The sequence below is a fragment of the Salmo salar genome, chromosome 26 (genome assembly GCF_965601325.2).
Source record: "Salmo salar chromosome 26, fSalSal1, whole genome shotgun sequence".
Taxonomy (NCBI): domain Eukaryota; kingdom Metazoa; phylum Chordata; class Actinopteri; order Salmoniformes; family Salmonidae; genus Salmo; species Salmo salar.
Genome location: NC_138316.1, coordinates 19,035,001 through 19,056,024, shown reverse-complemented (window position 1 = coordinate 19,056,024; position 21,024 = coordinate 19,035,001). Strand labels below are relative to the sequence as shown.

At 44.6% G+C, this 21,024-nt stretch overlaps 1 protein-coding gene across 8 annotated transcripts in view; it reads left to right on the top strand.

Annotated features, from left to right (window-relative positions):
• Nucleotides 1–512: 512 nt before the first annotated feature.
• The window catches only part of usp47 (ubiquitin specific peptidase 47), a 26,890-nt gene continuing 6,378 nt past the window's right edge, over nucleotides 513–21,024 (top strand). The window contains exons 1-22 of one of the 8 annotated variants that reach the window (XM_045709133.2): nucleotides 527–802; nucleotides 6,025–6,084; nucleotides 7,366–7,560; nucleotides 8,194–8,307; nucleotides 8,460–8,613; nucleotides 10,344–10,440; nucleotides 10,554–10,699; nucleotides 10,911–10,990; nucleotides 11,278–11,295; nucleotides 13,243–13,392; nucleotides 13,643–13,738; nucleotides 13,889–14,041; nucleotides 14,295–14,471; nucleotides 14,622–14,753; nucleotides 14,971–15,047; nucleotides 15,479–15,534; nucleotides 15,739–15,851; nucleotides 15,972–16,079; nucleotides 16,322–16,529; nucleotides 16,636–16,751; nucleotides 16,911–17,030; nucleotides 18,670–19,477. In XM_045709133.2, the coding sequence (XP_045565089.1) occupies nucleotides 758–802; nucleotides 6,025–6,084; nucleotides 7,366–7,560; nucleotides 8,194–8,307; nucleotides 8,460–8,613; nucleotides 10,344–10,440; nucleotides 10,554–10,699; nucleotides 10,911–10,990; nucleotides 11,278–11,295; nucleotides 13,243–13,392; nucleotides 13,643–13,738; nucleotides 13,889–14,041; nucleotides 14,295–14,471; nucleotides 14,622–14,753; nucleotides 14,971–15,047; nucleotides 15,479–15,534; nucleotides 15,739–15,851; nucleotides 15,972–16,079; nucleotides 16,322–16,529; nucleotides 16,636–16,751; nucleotides 16,911–17,030; nucleotides 18,670–19,477 (3,223 nt within the window). In that variant the 5' untranslated portion in view covers nucleotides 527–757. Of the gene's footprint in view, nucleotides 803–6,024; nucleotides 6,085–7,365; nucleotides 7,561–8,193; nucleotides 8,308–8,459; nucleotides 8,614–10,343; nucleotides 10,441–10,553; nucleotides 10,700–10,910; nucleotides 10,991–11,274; nucleotides 11,296–13,242; nucleotides 13,393–13,642; nucleotides 13,739–13,888; nucleotides 14,042–14,294; nucleotides 14,472–14,621; nucleotides 14,754–14,970; nucleotides 15,048–15,478; nucleotides 15,535–15,738; nucleotides 15,852–15,971; nucleotides 16,080–16,321; nucleotides 16,530–16,635; nucleotides 16,752–16,910; nucleotides 17,031–18,669; nucleotides 19,478–21,024 lie in introns of all 8 variants that reach the window. The other 7 variants (XM_014175289.3, XM_014175288.3, XM_014175292.3 and 4 more) reach the window with 7 other exon arrangements.

The following is a 21,024-nucleotide window of genomic DNA, read 5'->3' as shown; positions in this document are numbered from 1 at the left end:
ATTCCACAAGTATCTGGAAGTCTATTGGAGGGATGCATCACCACTCTTCCACGGGAAATTCCATAATTTGGTGTTTTGTTGATGGTGATGGAAAATTCTGTCTCAGGCGCCGCTCCAGAATTTCCTACAAGTGTTCAGTTGGGTTGCAATCTGGTGACTGAGACAACCCTGGCATATGGTTTACATCGTTTTCATGCTCATCAAACCATTCAGTGACCACTTGTGCTCTGTGGAGGGGGCATTGTCATCCTATGGGGGGATAGCCACGGCAGTCAAAATAATGGCCTGCCCAGCATTTTTAAGCATTACCCTAAGCATGATGGGGAGTTAATTGCTTAATTAACTCAGAAACCACATCTGTGTGGAAGCACCTGCTTTCAATATACTTTATATCCCTAATTTACTCAAGTGTTTGTTTTATTTTTGGCAGTTACCTGTACATACATTCCCTACAGACTTGATCTAAGTACGTAAATTATAAGTGACATCAGAGATGTTTAAGGATGTGACGATGACACCTCAGAAATCTCGGGAAACTGAAGGCTGTCCATTTCCTCCCCATTGATAGCTGTGTGTTTGTGCTTAGGTGGTGTAACAGAAAGAAACTATCCGATATAATTTTCATACGAGTTGTTATTAGTTTCAGTTTAGTTGTATAGACCCTGGGGTTGAAAAAACACTATGTTTTTTTTCACCGTCGTAAAGTTTTCCCGTTGACATCGAGCTCGGGTAGATGGCTGTATAAATTGTCACACAAATGGAAATGGTGCCCAGCGAAGAGAACCAGCTCGTACCGAAAGAGGTGAGATTATCATAGCCAGTTACAGAACGGGTTTCTGGCAACAACGGGCCCTTAGTAATCATCCTTATGACAGTCAATGATACATGCAACTTTTTAGAAGTTAGCACAGAAAACTAGTTGGTGGCATTATCTACTGACGCGTGAAAACGCAATGACCGAGTTGGCTAACTAACGTTAGCTTTCATCTAGCTAGTTAGCAAAAATTGCTAGCATGCTAACCTTAGCTAGCTACTGTAGCTTTAAGCCCGATTGTTTCGCTCAAAACGGCGTAGTAACGTTTAACTAGGAAACTGGTGGACAACAGAGGTAGCCAGCTAGCTACATGGAAAATAAAAAGAATTGTACAGTATTATTTGCAATTGTTTTGTTGTTGGCTAGCTTTATGATAATGTCGCTAGACATTGCTTTGAGGTGCTGGTAACGTTAACTTGTAACGTTAGCTGGCTAGCTTGTCAAAGCAAAGGCAAACTAGCCAGCTGGACGGTGTTGTTGATGACTAGCTAACTTGCTAGTTTCAGATCGGGTAAACAAGAGTCCTTATTGCAGTCAACGTTAGCTAGCCAGTTAGCGAGAGCTAGCCAGCTGGTTATCTATTTTTCTCAACATCAGTCTCACATGACAACCTTTTGGTTTCATAGCTAACGTTAATTAACTATGATATATCTTATACAAACATTTTGCTATTAGTTAGCTTTCATAATATCAGCTGTTCAGTGTAACTTAACTAGCTAACGTTAACTAGTAATACTCCAATACCCTCCTTTGCTTCATGCAATTAGGTCTAACTGTTAATAGTTAAAAATCTAAACGTTAGTGTCAGTACCTCCTTATTTACATTTCATAGGGTTCTTTTTGTATCCATAATTTCCACACCAAGATTTATTGTAGCTAATCCGGCCACTGTTTTGGCTGAGTTTGCTGAACTGTAGTGCCAGGGGCTGTAGAAAAGTTCCAGGCCTGTAGTCGGTGAACTGCCTGCTTTCATTGCAATCAGAAATAATTACATTGCCTTTTGATATTGTGTTAATGGATTTCCAACCTTTTGCAAATGATACTATAATCATCACACAATCCAAATCTTATATTAATATAGAAATGTGAATCCATCTAGCTAAGAAATAACATAATTGCAGATCAAGGATAAAGACAAGGAGTGTTGAGCCTCTGTTTAGGCTGGTATTAGGGCTGAGACTGGAATGTTGGCCTCAGTAGGATAATACATTTCTTTAAAATGGAATTGACTCTAGTTTTAATCTGCTCTGGACAGCCGCTCTCAATAATCAAGTGTTCCTAGTGCTCAAGGTCCAAGCCGCTGTGCTCAGCGCCTTGATCGGTCGGTCCTCTCTCCATCCCCCTAATCACGCGGCTGAACCCATTATTTCAGCTCTATGCAGCTCTATGCAATCTCCAACCCTACGCACACCGCTGCCTGGGCTTCTGTCACTCTGTATTTGAGCATGGCTAGAACAAATTTTTCAGTTGGATGTCTTGTGTAAAATAATGGAGAATCGGCTTTGTTATCCATTAACTAAGCAAGATAACTGTTCTTTCATTTGTCTCAATTTGAACTGGAACAGGTTAGGTGACTTGAAATAGTTTTTTTGACAGCACCAAAACTCAGTTTAAAGATCTTATTGTCCAACCAATGAAGGCAATAGTCAGTATTTGAATCAGTAGCTTCACATTAGTCACTCCAGCCTACTGTTGCGTTGTCCAGAGGGAACTGGTTGGTTTAAACTTTGTAGAGCCACCTGCTAGCTGCTGTTAAAGCGCTTGACAGAAGTTGTGTGCAGTGGGATGAGTCAGCGGGTGGAGGGTGTTTTCGGCCTCTGAGGTTAGACTTAGTTCTCAATCTGGCATTGGGCATATGCACACCTACTGTTTTTGTATTGTTCTAAAATTGTTCCTGTTTCATCAAGTACAACAAGGTCTTCAAGTCTATTTTATTCTCTAAGTTGTGTAGGCTAGCTTCAAACGCTCATATAATTTCCTCTGTGGTGGTGGCCTTTGCCCTTGTGTAGCTCCATTGCGGGAGCAGGCTTTCCTAGGAGATGACAGGACAGTAATACTGTGTAAGGGCTATTGTATTTACGTTCATTGTCATATTTCGTTTTTACATTTACGTCATTTAGCAGACGCTCTTATCCAGAGCGACTTACATTTCCTTGATTTGGTAAACTTAGCAGTTTCAGACATTTCATAAAATGTCCCTAGTATGGTTCTTCTTTCAGGGAAATGTTAAGTTTGTCAGATGTGCAAATGCATGTTAATGCAATGTAATTCCCATGGCAACTCACGTTAGGCCTAAAATGTTCTTTTGAAAACCAAATCCCCAAGCAGGTTAACAAGCCCACTCTTACTTTCCCTTCATGCAATGGTCAGTTCGCGAGAAACAATGTGCATAGAAAAGTTTCAGTATCAGTTTCAGGAAGTCATTAGACCTCAGGTGCTACTGTAAAACCAGGAAGTGAAGATCCATATTGTCATCTTGATTGAAGAAAAATGTTTATCTTAGACTGGAGTAGAGGTCGACCGATTATGATTTTTCAACGCCGATACCGAGTATTGGAGGACCAAAAAAAATCCGTTACTGATTAATTGGCAGATTTTTATTTATTTGTAATAATGACAATTACAACAATACTGAATGAACACTTATTTTAACTTAATATAATACATCAATAAAATCAATTTAGCCTCAAATAAATAATGAAACATGTTCAATTTGGTTTAAATAATGCAGAATAAAGTGTTGGAGAAGAAAGTAAAAGTGCATTATGTGCCATGTAAAAAAGCTAACGTTTAAGTTCCTTGCTCAGAACATGAGAACATATGAAAGCTGGTGGTTCCTTTTAACATGAGTCTTCAATATTCCCAGGTAAGACGTTTTAGGTTGTAGTTATTATAGAAATAATAGGACTATTTCTCTCTATACGATTTGTATTTCATATACCTTTTGACTATTGGATGTTCTTATAGGCACTTTAGTATTGCCAGTGTAACAGTATAGCTTCCGTCCCTCTCCTCGCTCCTACCTGGGCTCAAACCAGGAACACATCGACAACAGCCACCCTCGAAGCAGCATTACCCATGCAGAGCAAGGGGAAACAACTACTCCAAGTCTCAGAGCGAGTGACGTTTGAAACGCTATTAGCGCGCACCCGGCTAACTAGCTAGCCATTTCACATCGGTTACACCAGCCTAATCTTGGGAGTTGATAGGCTTGAAGTCATAAACAGCGCAATGCATTGCAAAGGGCTGCTGGCAAAACGCACGAAAGTGCTATTTTGAATGAACACTTATGAGCCTGCTGGTGCCTACCACCGCTCAGTCAGACTGCTCTATCAAATCATAGACTTAATTATAACATAATAACACACAGAAACACAAGCCATAGGTCATTAATATGGTCGAATCCGGAAACTATCACGTTTATTCTTTCAGTGAAATACGGAGCCATTCCGTATTTTACTTAACGGGTGGCATCCATAAGTGTAAATGTTCATGTTACATTGCACAACCTTCAATGTTATGTCATAATTACTTAGAATTCTGGCAAATTAGTTCGCAACGAGCCAGGCGGCCCAAACTGTTGCATATACCCTGATTCTGCGTGCAAGGAACGCAAGAGAAGTGACACAATTTCACCTGGTTAATATTGCCTGCTAAATATGCAGGTTTAAAAATATATACTTCTGTGTATTGATTTTAAGAAGGGCATTGATGTTTATGGTTAGGTACAGTCGTGCAACGATTGTCCTTTTTTTCCCGCAAATGCGCTTTTGTTAAATCATCCCCGTTTGGCGAAGTCGGCTGTCTTTGTTAGGAAGAAATGGTCTTCACAGTTCGCAACGAGCCAGGCGGCCCAAACTGCTGCATATACCCTGACTCTGTTGCAGAGGTGACACATTTTCCCTAGTTAAAAGAAATTCATGTTAGCAGGTAATATTAACTAAATATGCAGGTTTAAAAATATATACTTGTGTATTGATTTTAAGACATTGATATTTATGGTTAGGTACACGTCGGAGCAAAGACAGTCCTTTTTCGCGAATGCGCAACACATCGATTATATGCAATGCAGGACTGGCTAGATAAACTAGTAATATCATCAACCATGTGTAGTTAACTAGTGGTTATGATTGATTGTTTTTTATAAGATAAGTTTAATGCTAGCTAGCAACTTACCTTGGCTTCTTACTGCATTCGCGTAACAGGCAGGCTCCTCGTGGAGTGCAACGTAAAGCAGGTGGTTAGAGCGTTGGACTAGTTAACCGTAAGGTTGCATCCCCAAGCTGACAAGGTAAAAATCTGTCGTTCTGCCCCTGAACAAGGCAGTTAACCCGCCGTCATTGAAAATAAGAATGTGTTCTTAACTGACTTGCCTAGTTAAATAAAGGTCAAAAAAGAAAATCTCGGCAAATCGGTGACCAAAAATACCGATTGTTATAAACTTGAAATCGGCCCTAATTAATCGGCCATTCCGATTAATCGGTCGACCTCTAGACTGGAGTGACTTGAAAATGAGACTGAAGTTCTGCTGAAATTCAGGGTTTTCTGCCAGTCAGTGCCTATAGACCAGGTTGTTCTCTTACCCTCTGAAGGCTCATCAATAGTTAGTGTTGCTGTAGGACTACTGATGCTGGGTGTTTGTTTGCTGTAATTTGCCCTGTTGGCAGAAATATGTTTTTCGGTGTCACCTGACTGGATCAATGATTTAACGGAGATCCAGACTAATAACTCTGGTTTTAGATAAGTAATAATTCTACTGTTTGTCACTTAGCCTAGATTCTCATATCTGTTCTGTGTAGTGCGATTGTCTGGGCTTTGTAGCACCTACGGCTGCATGTCAGCACCTTGCAACATTATCTGTGATTAAAAATACCCCTAATCTGATAATTCACTCGTGTGTGTTGACATCTGCGGCTTGTTTGTATCATCGGCCTGACAGATTTTGCCAAGATCACCAGCTTTACATAGTTACTTTAGGATGGTCACTTGTTTTGTCTGTGGTTTTAATAATACCTACAGTATATTACTGGTGGTGTTTAGAAGTGAATTGAAAGCGTGCCATTCCCAGTTAGTTCGTCTGAACCAGTGTGCTTGTGGATGCATAGAGAAACTCTAGCATGTTGCGTAACTGTTTCCTTTCTCGGTAACAGCTGTTTGCACTGTTTTAATCTTTTATGTGTTTTTCACCCCTCCTCCCCATGTGTCATTAGGGTATGTTTTGGAGTTGCAGGCAGAGTATTTTTGATGAGATGAAGAAGAGGTTTTCTCAGGTAGTCCCTCCTAGTGGATTGGAGTAACTGTGTGCAGCTTACTGTGTGGGGTTTGCTGTCGACTGCATGGAGCCTCCGGTATTTGCGGTCCTGAATGTTTAGCCAACCTACTACCAGCTGGTCACCTAGACCATAACAAAATATTAACTTAGAACAGAGGGCTGATTGAGTGAGGGCCAGTTTTATTAACCAAAATGGCAGTAACACCAGCCCAACATGACACTCAGGCTACGCATGTAGGTTAAATAAACTGACCATAGGAATTTTAGTTTGGGGGATGACCCATTTTAATCCTTTAGGAAAATACAAAAGGTTCTTGGATTAGGAAAACATTTGACAAATGCCAACACACCACACACATGGATTAGAATTGTGGACAATTAAAGGTCACAATAAGCACTGACCATGTAATGGTGCTGATGGACCTTTTTAAGCTAGTCTTATTGCTCAAGCCTCACTGGAACAGTTTTGGGCTCATGTAGTCACACAAACACCACTATGTCTTGGACAGGTTTCTCTTGCATCATTGCTGGAAGGCCTGCTTTGGGAAAATGGTCTGATACACTGTAGTAGACATGGTAATCATAACAAATGTTGGCTTCACTACATTTGCTGAATAACTAACGCATAATTTACTAAACATGGACAAAGCCAGACTGAATGGAAACAATGAAGGTCTATAGTGTGCGATGGTGTGAGGCTCTAACTAGACACGCAGATTGTAAACCAGACTAGCCCTATAGATTAAATGTATGCATGAGGCTCATCTTGATCTATCATCGCATGTTATGGTTTTTGATCACTTGAATACTGTCATCCCGTCCCTTGATGAGTTACTTAACTGAAGAAAACAAATCTGGTTTCCTTACTGAAGAGACATTCCTTATCGAGACATTTTGGGCACTGTCTGATAGTTTGGTGGCATGGCTCTGTTCCAGTCTCTGTAATGTGTCTCCCTCTCTAGGTTTGGGCTACTATTTTAATCTGCATCTTCCAAGAACATAATGCAACTTAAGGTCCACACCGTAGGTCATATAATAGTAATCCAGCATTGCACCACCCGCCTCCTCTAGATTCTTGTCTCGTTCGTTTGCCTGTTAGGGCATTCTCATAGTCACACATGAATGTCATAACTACTCACTGTAGTAAAATCGCTCGGGCTCCCTGAATGCATGCAAATAAGCTGCTGATAACGTTTTATTTTAATATTTTGTCATGAAGTAGAAAACTGAATGTTGTGATCTGCGCTCAAGGTGTTTGTATGTGTCCTGTATCCTACAGATAGAGAATGCGGCAGAGGAGCCCAGAGTGCTGTGCATAGTCCAGGACACTACCAATGCTAAGACGGTCAACGAGAGGCTCACCCTCAACCTTCCAGCCTCCACTACCCTCTCCAAACTCTTTGAGGATGTGGCCCACAAGGCGAGCTATGTGAACGGCACCTTTGACCTGGCATGGGGCAAGACCGGGGACATGGTGAGTCTGTGTCCTAAGATAACGTTATGATCCCAGGTCCCTTCATTGGATCCTGGTTGGGGGGGGCTTACATAGACCAAACTCCTCCAACACGTCTGTTTGCTCCTCCTCCACACATGGCTACACTGTCTACTGTACGTCAGCTGTTCTACTGAGCTGCACTCACTGACCAACGGCTTGAAATGGTGCTATTTGGATCCTCCCCATAGGGTGTAAATGGCTTTGTTTGAATGTACGCCAGTCTTTCTTTCCTGTCCCTGAAGTAATCTGAGGCTGGAGTTATCTCATGAGTAGGTCAGTGGATTAAGCTCTATTTCCACTGCTGGCTACTCCCCCCCCCCCCTCTCCTCCAGCCAACATTACACGAGTAAATACTGCTGTTTCTTCATAGCATGCTCCACCAGCTGGTCCTAAAAGCTTATCTTTTGACTGATCAACATGGGGAGGATTCTCCTGAATTCAATGGGATTTGACAGGTTGTTTATGTTGGGTTTAATTAGGTTGTATTGTGGGGAACTACTGATATTTTTCAATCTCAAGTTTTATTTTGTTTGGGTCTGCAATTTATTTTCTCATGCTCAGACCTGCCTATCCAAACTGAAGGGTGTTTTTTCTTTTTCTGTTCTCCCCTAGGGGTCGCTGGATCCCAGCAGTGAGATGTCCCTCACTGAGTCTGGGTTCGAGCCCGGGAAGAGGAACTTCCTCCAGCTCACAGACAAGGACGGAGAACAGCCTCAGATTGCGTCGGTGAGTGAGTGGGGAAGATAAAAATAAGAGTTAATGGTTTATATGAATACCAGCATGCCTAGGGCATTCCCCTGGAGGAGGGATTGACATGCAGTTCGTTCTTGGTAGACTAGTGGTACCTATAAGCTGAAGCTTAATTCTCCTCTGTGTAGGATGAGTCGGGGACAGCGGGCAGCAGTGGTCTGGATGACAGCTCCCAGGAGCGCTTCATCGGCCCGCTGCCCAGAGACGGCACGGTGGGCTGCAGCAGCGACTACAGCAGCCCCAGCTACTCCTACTCCTCCATACTCAACAAGTCTGACACAGGTACACCCTCTGTCAACAGCATAGACTTGACCTCACTTCCTTTTACGTAACCCCCCTGACCGCTCACTTCATGAAGCAGATGCTAAGCTACAGGACTGTTTTGCTAGCACAGACTGGAATATGTTCCAGGATTCTTCCGATGGCATTGAGGAGTACGCCACATCAGTCACTGGCTTCATCAATAAGTGCATTGCCGACGTCGTCCCTACAGTGACTGTAGGAACATGCCATTGATTACAGGCAAAATCTGCACTGAGCTAAAGGGTAGAGCTGCTGCTATCAAGGAGTGGGACTATAACCCGGAAGCTTATAAGAAATCCCCCTATGCCCTCCGACGAACCATCAAAGCGTCAATTCAGGACTAAGATTGAATCGTACTACACCGGCTCCGACGCTCGTCGGATGTGGCAGGGCTTGCAAACTATTAGACTACAAAAGGAAGCACAGCCGCTAGCTACCCAGTGACACAGGCCTACCAGATGAGCTAAATTACTTCTATGCTCGCTTCGAGACAAGTAACACTGAAATATGCATGAGAGCATCAGCTGTTCCGGAAGACTGTGATCACGCTCTCCGTAGCTGATGTAAGACCTTCAAACAGGTCAACATTCACAAGGCCGCAGGGCCAGACAGATTACCAGGACGTGTACTCTGAGCAGGCGCTGACCAACTGGCAAGTGCCTTACTGACATTTTCAGCCTCTCCCTGATTGAGTCTGTAATACCAACATGTTTCAAGCAGACCACCATAGTCCCTGTGCTCAAGAACACTAAGGTAACCTGCCTAAATGACTACCGACCCGTAGCACTCACGTCTGTAGCCATGAAGTGCTTTGAAAGGCTGGTCATGGCTCACATCAACACTATTATCCCAGAAACCCTAGACCCACTCCAATTTGAATACCACCCCAGCAGATCCATGGATGACACAATCTCTATTGCACTTCACACTGCCCTTCCCCACCTAGACAAAAGGAACACCTATGTGAGAATGCTATTAATTGAGTACAGCTCAGCGTTCAACACCATAGTGCCCTCAAAGCTCATCACTAAGCTAAGGATTTGGCATGGGTCCTTAGATCCTCAAAAGGTTCTACAGCTGCACCATGGAGAGCATCCTGACTGGTTGCATCACTGCCTGGAATGGCAACTGCTTGTCCTCCGACCAGAAGGCACTACAGAGGGTAGTGCGTACGGCCCAGTATATCACTGGGGCCAAGCTTCCTGCCATCCAGGACCTCTATATTAGGCGGTGTCAGAGGAAAGCCCTAAAAATGGTCAGACTCCAGCCACCCTAGTCATAGACTGTTCTCTCTGCTACCGCAAATGGTACCAGAGCGCCAAGTCTAGGTCCAAAAGACTTAACAGCTTCTACCCCCAAGCCATAAGACTCCTGAATAGCTAATCAAATGGCTACCCAGACTATTTGCATTTGCCCCCCCCCCCCCTTTACGCTACTCTGTTTATCTATGCACAGTCACTAACTCTACCTACATGTACATATTACCTCGACTAACCATAGCCCCTGCACATTGACCATTGACTCTGTACCAGTACCCCCTGTATATAGCCTCGCTATTGTTATTTTACTGCTGCTTTTTAATTATTTGTTTTATTTTTACTTATCTGCATTGTTGGGTAAGTCAGCGTTCCACTGTAAGGTCTACACCTGTTGTATTTGGTGCATGTGACAAATAAAATTAGATTTCATGTCTTTCTCCCCCTCTGCAGGATATGTGGGTTTGGTGAACCAGGCCATGACCTGCTATTTGAACAGCCTTCTACAAACTCTGTTTATGACCCCGGAGTTCAGAAATGCACTGTACAAGTAAGTACCTGTTCTCATGAAGCTCTTTGTATTGTTTTACTAAACAACTATATTTAATGAGAGGAGTGTTGTCCTAAAACTATTCTATTCTACTTGTCCACTGTTCTCTCCAGCTGGGAATTTGAGGAGTCGGAGGAAGACCCAGTCACCAGCATCCCTTACCAGCTACAGAGGCTGTTTTTGCTGCTGCAGACCAGTAAGAAGAGGGCCATCGAGACCACCGACGTGACCCGCAGCTTCGGCTGGGACAGCAGCGAAGGTGGGCTGTCACACTGCTACTTCTAGACAACCCCTGCCAGGCAGCCTCCCCGTAACCAGGAGGAGCCCAGGCTCAACCTCTTCTGATGTTTTGATAAAAGAACTGGAAGTGTGGGGGGAAGGGGTACTGTTTGTTTTGTCACACAGTTCACTGTGTCTTAACTGGTCTGTGTGTGTTTCTCTTCTGTGGTGTCTGCGTATCTGTTTTGTAGCCTGGCAGCAGCATGACGTCCAGGAGCTGTGTAGGGTAATGTTTGATGCCCTGGAGCAGAAATGGAAGCAGACAGAGCAGGTATGAAAGAAAAGTGAACCCTGCCACTTGTCTAAACCCTAATCCAGGGAGCCAATGAGGGGCCTTCTGTGGGAAGGGGAGAAAGTGCCAGTAAGGCTGAGGGTTAGCTTTTTCTGATCTCAGGAGTTTGGTATAAACCGTATACTCTTAATTCACTGTGGATAGAAGCACTAGGCTCGTGCACGTGCGCTCCTGCGTTTAGCTGTATTTGTAAAGAATGCTCTGCATTATCATTGTGGTTAATCAAAGTCCCATTTTGATTTTTGCTATATTTGTGTCCCCAGCAGCAGTTTTCTCCACTTACGGTACTTATTTGAACTTCTATTATTGTTTTCTTCACCTGTTTGTTTGATTTTATTTGTAATTTAACAAATTACATATTATATGCATACATAAAATGTGATCGGGATTGCACAATAAAGTCCGATTTATTTCTGTGGTCCCTATTTCTGGGGGGTTTGTTGACATACACTGAGTGTACAGAACATTAAGAATGCCTTCCTAATATTGAGTTGCACCCCCTTTTACCCTCAGAACAGCCTCAATTCATCAGGTCATGGACTCTACAAGTTGTCAATCGTTCCACAGGGATGCTGGCCCATGTTGACTCCAATGCTTCCCACAGTTGTCAAGTTGGCTGGCTGTCCTTTGGGTGGTGGACCATTTTTGATACACATGAGAAACTGTTGATTGTGAAAAAACCCAGCAGTATTGCAGTTCTTGACATAAATCTGTGCACCTAGTACCATACCTCATTCAACGGCACTTACATTTATTGTCTTGCCTATACACCCTCTGAATGGTTCACACACACACACAGGCCATGTCTCAAGGCTTAAAAATCCTTCTTTTACCTGTCTCCTCCCCTTCATCTACACTGATTTTGAAGAAGTGGATTTCACAAGTGACATCAATAAGGGATCATAGCTTTTTCCTGGTCAGGGAAAGAGCAGATGTTCTTAATGTTTTGTACACTCAGGGTAGATACAGTTACATAGAAACATTCCAGATATACAGACATGAAAATGTTTTCTACTTTTAAATCATTAGCCAACTTTTTACATTTGATTTGATGTTATTGTTGCTCTGGTAGTTCCACTCAACTGTGCCGGAATATAAAAAAGGGTTCTTACCCGATATACTCATATTTAAAAAGGTGATTATTTGATCCTCTGGCACAGGTGGTGGGCATCTCTAACAAAATAAACAATTGGATAGGTACGTGAGGACTGAGTCAGTGATAATTCTGTGGACCTTACCATACCAAGTTCAATTAATACAAGTCATTTTTACTCACACACCCAGCCTAGCTGCTTAAAATGCTGGACCTCCAGATGAGTACGAGGGCCGGTAGAGTTAAAATAAAATTCGAACAAGCTTGTTTCAGCTGGTCTGTGGCTTATTCTTTGGAATCAAAAGTTAAGTCCTAAATTGTTGTTTAGATGTTTGTGGCTGCTGGTGAACCATGATGAGCACACATCATCAGTGACACTGAACTAGCTTTCCTGCCAGACTCTTCAGAGTGTCAATATCAAGCCATTTTGAGGTCTGGCTAAGAATTACATTTTGGGGTTTATTTTTGTTAAACATCTCACAGGTCTGGTACCTATCACCTTGGGTGTGAATTTGATGTTTTTGGTGTAACCTCTGATTTGTCCACTTTGACTAAAACCAGGGAACCTTGCAAGCATTACTCTGGAACCAAATAAGATGGATTCTGTTTTTCTAAGATGCATAGAAAGTTTGTCTGAAAGCCATTTAGTAATATTGGATAACTCTGCACTAAGGAGCTCTTTTACTGAGGCTTTGTTCTTTTTGGACACCAATTGAGCAGAGTCATCCGCATACAAAAACAATTTACAGAGCAGGCTGATTTCACATCGTCAATGTACGGTAGGAAGAGCAGTGGAACAAGGACGCTCCCCTGCGGGACCCCACGGCTAATCTCCAGTTTTCCATTAGCATCCAGCACTTGGACCAATTGGTCTCTACCTGTTAAATATGGTCTTACGCAGTCAATGGGCCTGCTGTTGCAGTCACATATTTATTGAAATGTGTTGACTCTTGGAGAGGAGCCAAGTCATTGTCTTTGGGGAGTTTACGTTATTATTGAGCTGGCATAGAGTTGAGGTTGTGTGAGTAGTAGGTACAGTGAGAGCAGTGAAGAGCATGTTTCAGAGTTCTGAGAGATACCTGTGTGTGTGTGTTGTGACTGCTCGGGCCTGACTCCCTGGTGTTGTGTCCCCCCTCAGGCTGACCTGATTAACCAGCTGTACCAGGGGAAGCTGAAGGACTATGTGCGCTGTCTGGAGTGTGGCTATGAGAGCTGGAGGATCGACACTTACCTGGACATCCCTCTGGTCATCAGACCCTTTGGGGCCAGCCAGGCTTATAGCAGCGTGGTGCGTGTCTCTCTGCCGCCATCTCTTATATCTCTACCCTTCTTCATGACTATATAAGTATTAATCCAAGTGTGTGAAGAGATCAAAGCTATGAGGGTCATTTATGTGTTCACCACACAGACACTGAAGTCCAGACCCTGCTGTATGCTCCTGCATTTTCCTAAGACTTTTAATAGTAAGACAGTGTAATGTGACGTAGATGTGGTCAGAGTTGTTACTGATACAGTGCCTTTCTGACTCACTGAAACAGGAGGAGGCTCTGCAGGCCTTCGTCCAGCCAGAGACTCTGGACGGGGCCAACCAGTATTTCTGTGAGCGCTGCAAGAAAAAATGTGACGCCCGTAAGGTGAGTACACAGACTAGTGATCTTGTTGATGTTAAGACCACACTTCCCTTTGGGTCATGGGAGAACTGATTGGGGGGGGATGTTGAGTGAAGGTTGTCACTGGTCTAGCCATTTGTGTTCTGACCCATGCCCTTTGCCCTCCCTCCACAGGGGCTGAGGTTTCTGCACTTTCCCTACCTGTTGACTTTGCAGCTGAAGCGTTTTGACTTTGACTACACCACTATGCACCGCATCAAACTCAACGACCGCATGTCCTTCCCTGAGGAGCTGGACATGGGTCCTTTCATCGACGTGGAGGACGAGGTGAGACACACCAGCCCAGTGTGGCCTCCTATGTGTTTTATACTCTAGATAGAATAATGATATCAGGTCCGGGGTGGGGTGGAATGCTGCCAGGCCTTCAGGTCCACTCAAATTTAGATTTTCGATTATGTTTCATGTATTAGTCATTTCAATGTCATCATTAATTCATGAGTGTAACTGATACCTGAACTCTGTCTGCTTTCTCTCTCTTTCTATCCCGTTCTTTGTTTTTGATCAATGCCCGCTCTCATAGAAATCTCCTCAAACGGAGAGCTGCACTGACAGCGGGGCAGAGAATGAAGGCAGTTGCCACAGTGACCAGATGAGCAACGACTTCTCGGCGGACGACGGTGTTGATGAGGGCATCTGCCTGGACAGCGCCAGCAGTACTGAGAGGGTCCTGAAGCCAAAGGTACCCAGCCTCAACACTGTATGTAATACCACACAAACAGTCCTTACACTGTAGCACCCGTACTCCCTGTGTCTTGTAGCCCATCCTGGTCTGTTTGCATGTAGTGCAATCTGCTGTCATTAGATTTAATTGTTAGCTAATTCTCTCCTGCCCCTGTCTCGTCTCCAGAGTTCATTGACCTTTGAGCTGTTCTCGGTCATGGTCCATTCGGGCAGCGCTGCAGGTGGCCACTATTATGCCTGCATTAAATCCTTCAGCGATGGCCAGTGGTACAGTTTCAACGACCAGCACGTCAGCAAGGTTATTCTCAGTCTTCAAATAACTTATGTTTGCATGTACTGCATGTTTGCAATAACTATGCATGTAATTCTAGACAAAACAACTCGACACAGGTTGCATCAAGAAAAAACGTAGGTCGAGGAGTTAAATAGACTTAATAAATTGACGCCTGTCATTGTAACATTCTATTGACAGTCAGAAACACAATGGTGGTTGTCCTGTGTGTGTCCTTATATAGATCACCCAGGAAGACATTAGGAAAACGTATGGAGGGTCCTCAGGGAGCAGAGGCTATTACTCCAGTGCCTTTGCCAGGTCAGTGGAGCTCCTGTCTCTGTCAATCTCTGGATTGATCTGAAATCAATATGTCCCTGAACACATCTCACTCCCATGCCTGGCTCTCCCCTCTCACAATCTCATTGTATGTACCTACTAATGCATGCCTACATGGCCAGAAAATTACCAGCATCTGTTCACTTCACACACTGCAACGTTCAATACCAGAGGAAGCTTTAATGAGGATGAACCGGGGCTTTTTTACTTAGAGTCCTACATTTTATTGAAGTCTCCCTGGGAGAAAAACAAGAGGATGGTTATTCAGGCTAGGACAAAGCCCTGTTGATAACTGAGCTTTTACATAATGCACTGTTCTTTCATGTGTTTGGAAAGGAAGATGGAACTCTAGTTGGCTACTCATTTTCCTTTTCTCCATTTGCATTTAATAAGATGTTTTTCTGTTCCAACAGCTCTACGAATGCGTACATGTTGATTTATAGGTTGAAAGACCCCTCAAGGAATGCAAGTAAGGGAAACGTATTAAATAAAGTCCACTTCCATTATCAAGTTTGCTTTTAAATGTCTAAAATGACTGTTAAACGGTATAAAGTTAAATATGTCAGTATAACAATCCTAGTAGGTTTTACTTTCCTAGTCTCTCTCAATGACTTGGATCCCCAGTTAGTTATGGTGATCTCTTGACTGATGGGCCGTGTTGTTACCACTGCAGAGTATCTGGATTGTGATGACTTCCCTGAGCACATAAAGCATCTGGTCCAGAGGGAGAAGGAGTCTGAGGAGCAGGAGAAAAGACAGAGGGAGATCGAGCGCAATACCTGCAAGGTACATCCTCCTCCTGAGGACTTTCCCATGGGTAACGGTGTCGGTCATTTCACTGAATGTTCTTCTGTTGTTTTTCACAGGGGTTGTATTGTTGTTAATTGCTCTGTATTTCTCTGTCAGATCAAGCTGTTCTGCATGCATCCGGTGAAGACGATGGCTCTGATGGAGAACAAGCTGGAAGTGCACAAGGACAAGACGCTCAGAGAGGCAACAGAGATGGCCTACAAGGTACGTCAGAGTGGAAGCTAAACGCGGAGGAAAGCATTGAAAGCTAATCTCACTCAGCAGCTGCAGTGCATACCAGCCAGCGGTCGGTGTCAGAATGGAGTGGTCCAAGGATAGACGTAGTTCTAAGATTAAAAGGGGGGTCGCAATGGCCAAGAGAAGCCTCAAAACATTCTCTTATGTGTCTATTAGCAATTGGATGTGTTTGTTTGTATGTGTCTTTGGCCACCCATTCTGCCCCCTAGCTCATGGAACTGGATGGGGTGGTCCCGCTGGACTGCTGTCGCCTGGTCAAGTACGATGAGTTCCATGAGTACCTGGAGCGCTCGTACGAGGGCGAGGACGACACCCCCATGGGGCTGCTGCTGGGCGGGGTCAAGTCCTCCTACATGTTTGACCTGCTGCTGGAGACCCGCAGACCAGAACAAATCTTCCAGCCATACAAACCTGGAGGTGAGTAAAACACATTCGATACTTAAAATGTAATACTATAACTAGCAACTCTTTTAGCCTTTTCAGAAATGAGTTGTGTGTGACTGGTTAGTGTGTGTCTCTGTAGAGGTGATGGTGAAGGTTCACGTGGTGGATCTGAAGACTGACACTATCGCCCCTCCCGTCAGCATCAGGGCCTATCTAAACCAGTCAATCACTGAGTTCAAGCAGCTCATTGCACAGGTAAGTTAGTTCAGACACTCCTCTTTAATTCTTCCTTTCTATCTAATCCAGCCTGATACAGTCTACACTTGTAAGACCATAAAATCTGCCAGTATTTGTTTTGGGATCTGTGGTGAAGTATCTCTCTGCTGTGTGTGTGTGTGTGTTGTTTGTTGACAGGCCACAGAGCTCTCAGCCGAAACCATGCGTGTCGTCCTCGAGCGCTGCTATAATGACCTTCGGCTTCTCTACGTGCCCAACAAGACACTGAAAGCAGAGGGTTTCTTCAGGAGCAACAAGGTCGAACTCTACTTTATTATTGTCCTTTCCAGCTTGGGTCTGCTGTGTTTAATGTTGTGTATCTGTAAACATTTTTCAGCAGTGCTTTGATCTCAGATGCTTTCGACTCTGTCAATCACCACATCCTTATCGGCAGACTCAATAGCCTTGGTTTCTCTAATGATTGCATCGCCTGGTTCACCAACTACTTCTCTGATAGAGTTCAGGGTGTCAAATCGGAGGGCCTGTTGTCCGGACCTCCGGCAGTCTCTATGGGGGTGCCACGGGGTTCAATTCTTGGGCCAACTCTTTTCTCTGTATACATCAATGATGTCGCTCTTGCTGCTGGTGAGTCTCTGATCCACCTCTACGCAGACGACACCATTCTGTATACTTCTGGCCCTTCTTTGGACACTATGTTAACAACCCTCCAGACGAGCTTCAATGCCATACAACTCTCCTTCCGTGGCCTCCAACTGCTCCTAAATACAAGTAAAACAAAATGCATGCTCTTCAACCGATCGCTGCCTGCACCTGCCCGCCTGTCCTGCATCACTACTCTGGACGGTTCTGACTTAGAATATGTGGACAACTACAAATACCTAGGTGTCTGGTTAGACTGTAAACTCTCCTTCCAGACTCACATCAAACATCTCCAATCCAAAGTTAAATCAAGAATTGGCTTCCTATTTCGCAACAAAGCATCCTTCACTCATGCTGCCAAACATACCCTCGTAAAACTGACCATCCTACCGATCCTTGACTTTGGCGATGTCATTTACAAAATAGCCTCCAATACCCTACTCAACAAGCTGGATGCAGTCTATCACAGTGCCATCCGTTTTGTCACCAAAGCCCCATATACTACCCACCACTGCGACCTGTACGCTCTCGTTGGCTGGCCTTCGCTTCATAATCGTCGCCAAACCCACTGGCTCCAGGTCATCTACAAGACCCTGCTAGGTAAAGTCCCCCCTTATCTCTGCTCACTAGTCACCATAGCAGCACCCACCTGTAGCACGCGCTCCAGCAGGTATATCTCTCTGGTCACCCCCAAAGCCAATTCCTCCTTTGGCCGTCTCTCTTTCCAGTTCTCTGCTGCCAATGACTGGAACAAACTACAAAAATCTCTGAAACTGGAAACACTTATCTCCCTCACTAGCTTTAAGCACCAGCTGTCAGAGCAGCTCACAGATCACTGCACCTGTACATAGCCCATCTATAATTTAGCCCAAACAACTACCTCTTCCCCTACTGTATTTATTTTATTTTGCTCCTTTGCACCCCATTATCTCTATTTCTACTTTGTACTTTCTTCTACTACAAATCTACCATTCCAGTGTTTTGCTTGCTATATTGTATTTACTTTGCCACCATGGACTTTTTTTGCCTTTACCTCCCTTATCTCACCTCATTTGCTCACATTGTACATAGACTTATTTTTCTACTGTATTATTGACTGTATATTTGTTTTACTCCATGTGTAACTCGGTGTTGTTGTATGTTGTCGAACTGCTTTGCTTTTTCTTGGCCAGGTCGCAATTGTAAATGAGAACTTGTTCTCAACTTGCCTACCTGGTTAAATAAAGGTGAAATAAATAAATAAAATAAATAAAGATGTAACACAAACCTAATTTGTCCATTCTCTGGTTTCTCTTAGGTTTTTGTGGAAAGCTCTGAATCCCCAGATCACCAGGTCACCTTCACTGATTCCCTCTTGTGGAAACTGCTGGATCGCCATGGGAACACAATCCGCCTGTTTGTTTCACTGCCTGTGCAATCCCCCGGCACCAACAGAACTATTTGCCCAAAAGTTGGCGGCGACACTGAGGAGTGCTCTGAGGGGTCAAAGGGCAACAGGAATTCTGTAGAGGCCATCCTGGAGGAGAGCACAGAGAAGCTGAAGAACCTGTCCCTCCAGCAGCAGCAGGGCTCCAGCACCAGTGACAGCCAGAAGAGCTCAGACACCAGCGACTTCGAGCACATCGAGTCCCCCTCACCCTCTCAGGAACCAGACTCCTCCGTATCCGCTGTCGTTGCAGTCGACAACCGAGAGCTGGAGAACCGGATCCGGGCGGCCAGCGGGGGGAGCGGCGGGGGGACCTACTCTGACCCGGAAACCCAGTTCCCTGGGGAGGAGCGCTCGGACTCTGAGGTGAACAACGACCGCAGCACGAGCTCAGTGGACAGTGACATCCTGAGCTCCAGCCACAGCAGTGACACGCTGTGCAACGCCGACAGCGGCCCCATCCAGCTGGCCAATGGCCTGGACTCACACAGCATCACCAGCAGCCGCCGCTCCAAGGCCAACGAGGGCAAGAAAGAGACGTGGGACACAGCCGAGGAGGACAGTGGCACGGACAGCGAGTATGATGAGAATGGGAAGAGCAAGGCGGAATCCTATTACCTCTACTTCAGAGCAGAACCATATGCACAGGAGGACGGCTCTGGGGAAGGAGGCCAGAAATGTACGTCTTCTCTCTTGATGATGATGATGATTCTGTACTCAGCAGTGATTTTGATTGTACAAAGTGTTTCTCAACCTTTTCTGTAATGGGGCTTGGGAAACTATGGTCTCCCTCCCCTAACCCATTCATATCTGTAATGGAAATGTATCATTTACTTTGGTAGACATGTTCTCTGAGTTTACTGATGGACAAATCTGAAGAGTTTGTCTACAATGTGAGTTGTTGATACTGTACTATATTTAGTCTTTGGACACATGGGGTTACTGTTTTTTACACATTTCATTCATCAAGTCTTGTAAATACATGTTCAAATGATCAAATCTTAATCATTTTTGGTATATAGATTGTGTGTAGGAGATATCTCTATCTAATGAAATCTACTCACTCCTAGAGTATAAGCAAATCCAATGCAGGTCAATGGAGAGTGAGGCCTGCTACAACATTCAATCAATCAAATGTATTTATAAAGCCCTTCTTAGATCCGCTGATGTCACAAAGTGCTGTACAGACACCCAGCCTAAAACCCAAACGCAAGCAATGCCGGTGTAGAAGCACGGTGGCTAGGAAAAACTCCCTAGAAAGGCCAGAACCTGGGAAGAAACCTAGAGAGGAAGCAGGCTATGAGGGGTGGCCAGTCCTCTTCTGGCTGTGCTGGGTGGAGATTATAACAGAACATGGCCAAGATGTTCAAATGTTCATAGATGACCAGCAGGGTCAAATAATAATAATCACACTGGTTGTCGAGGGTGCAACAGGTCAGCACCTCAGGAGTAAATGTCAGTTGGCTTTTCATAGCCGGTCATTCAGAGTATCTCTACCGCTCCTGCTGTCTCTAGAGAGTTTAAAAACGCAGGTCTGGGACAGGTAGCACGTCCGGTGAACAGGTCAGGGTTCCATAGCCGCAGGCAGAACAGTTGAAACTGGAGAAGCAGCACAGCCAGGTGGACTCGGGACAGCAAGAAGTCATCAGGCCAGGTAGTCCTGAGGCATGGTCCTAGGGCTCAGGTCCTCCGAAAGAGAGAGAATTATAGAGAGCATACTTATATTCACACAGGATAAGACAGGAGAAATACTCCAGATATAACACACTGACCCTAGCACCCCGACACATAAACTACTGTAGTATAAATACTGGAGGCTGAGACGGGAGGGGTCGGGAGACACTGGCCCCGTCTGACGATACCCCCGGACAGGGCCAAACAGGCAGGATATAACCCCACCCACTTTGCCAAAGCACAGCCCCCACACCCTAGAGGGATGTCTTCAACCACCAACTTACTATCCTGAGACAAGGCCGAGTATAGCCCACAAAGATCAACGCCACGGCACAAACCGGGGGGGGGCCAACCCAGACAGGAAGATCATGTCAGTGACTCAACCCACTCAAGTGACGCACCCCTCCCTCTTTCTCTCACAGTCTCACGTGTGTACACACCACAGACATTCACACACTTGCACACCCATGCGCCCGCTCAAACAGCTGGTGGGAAAGTCCAATTGTTCTAAATGTATTTACAAATGCAGGTCTTTGAAGCTAATCTTGTTTA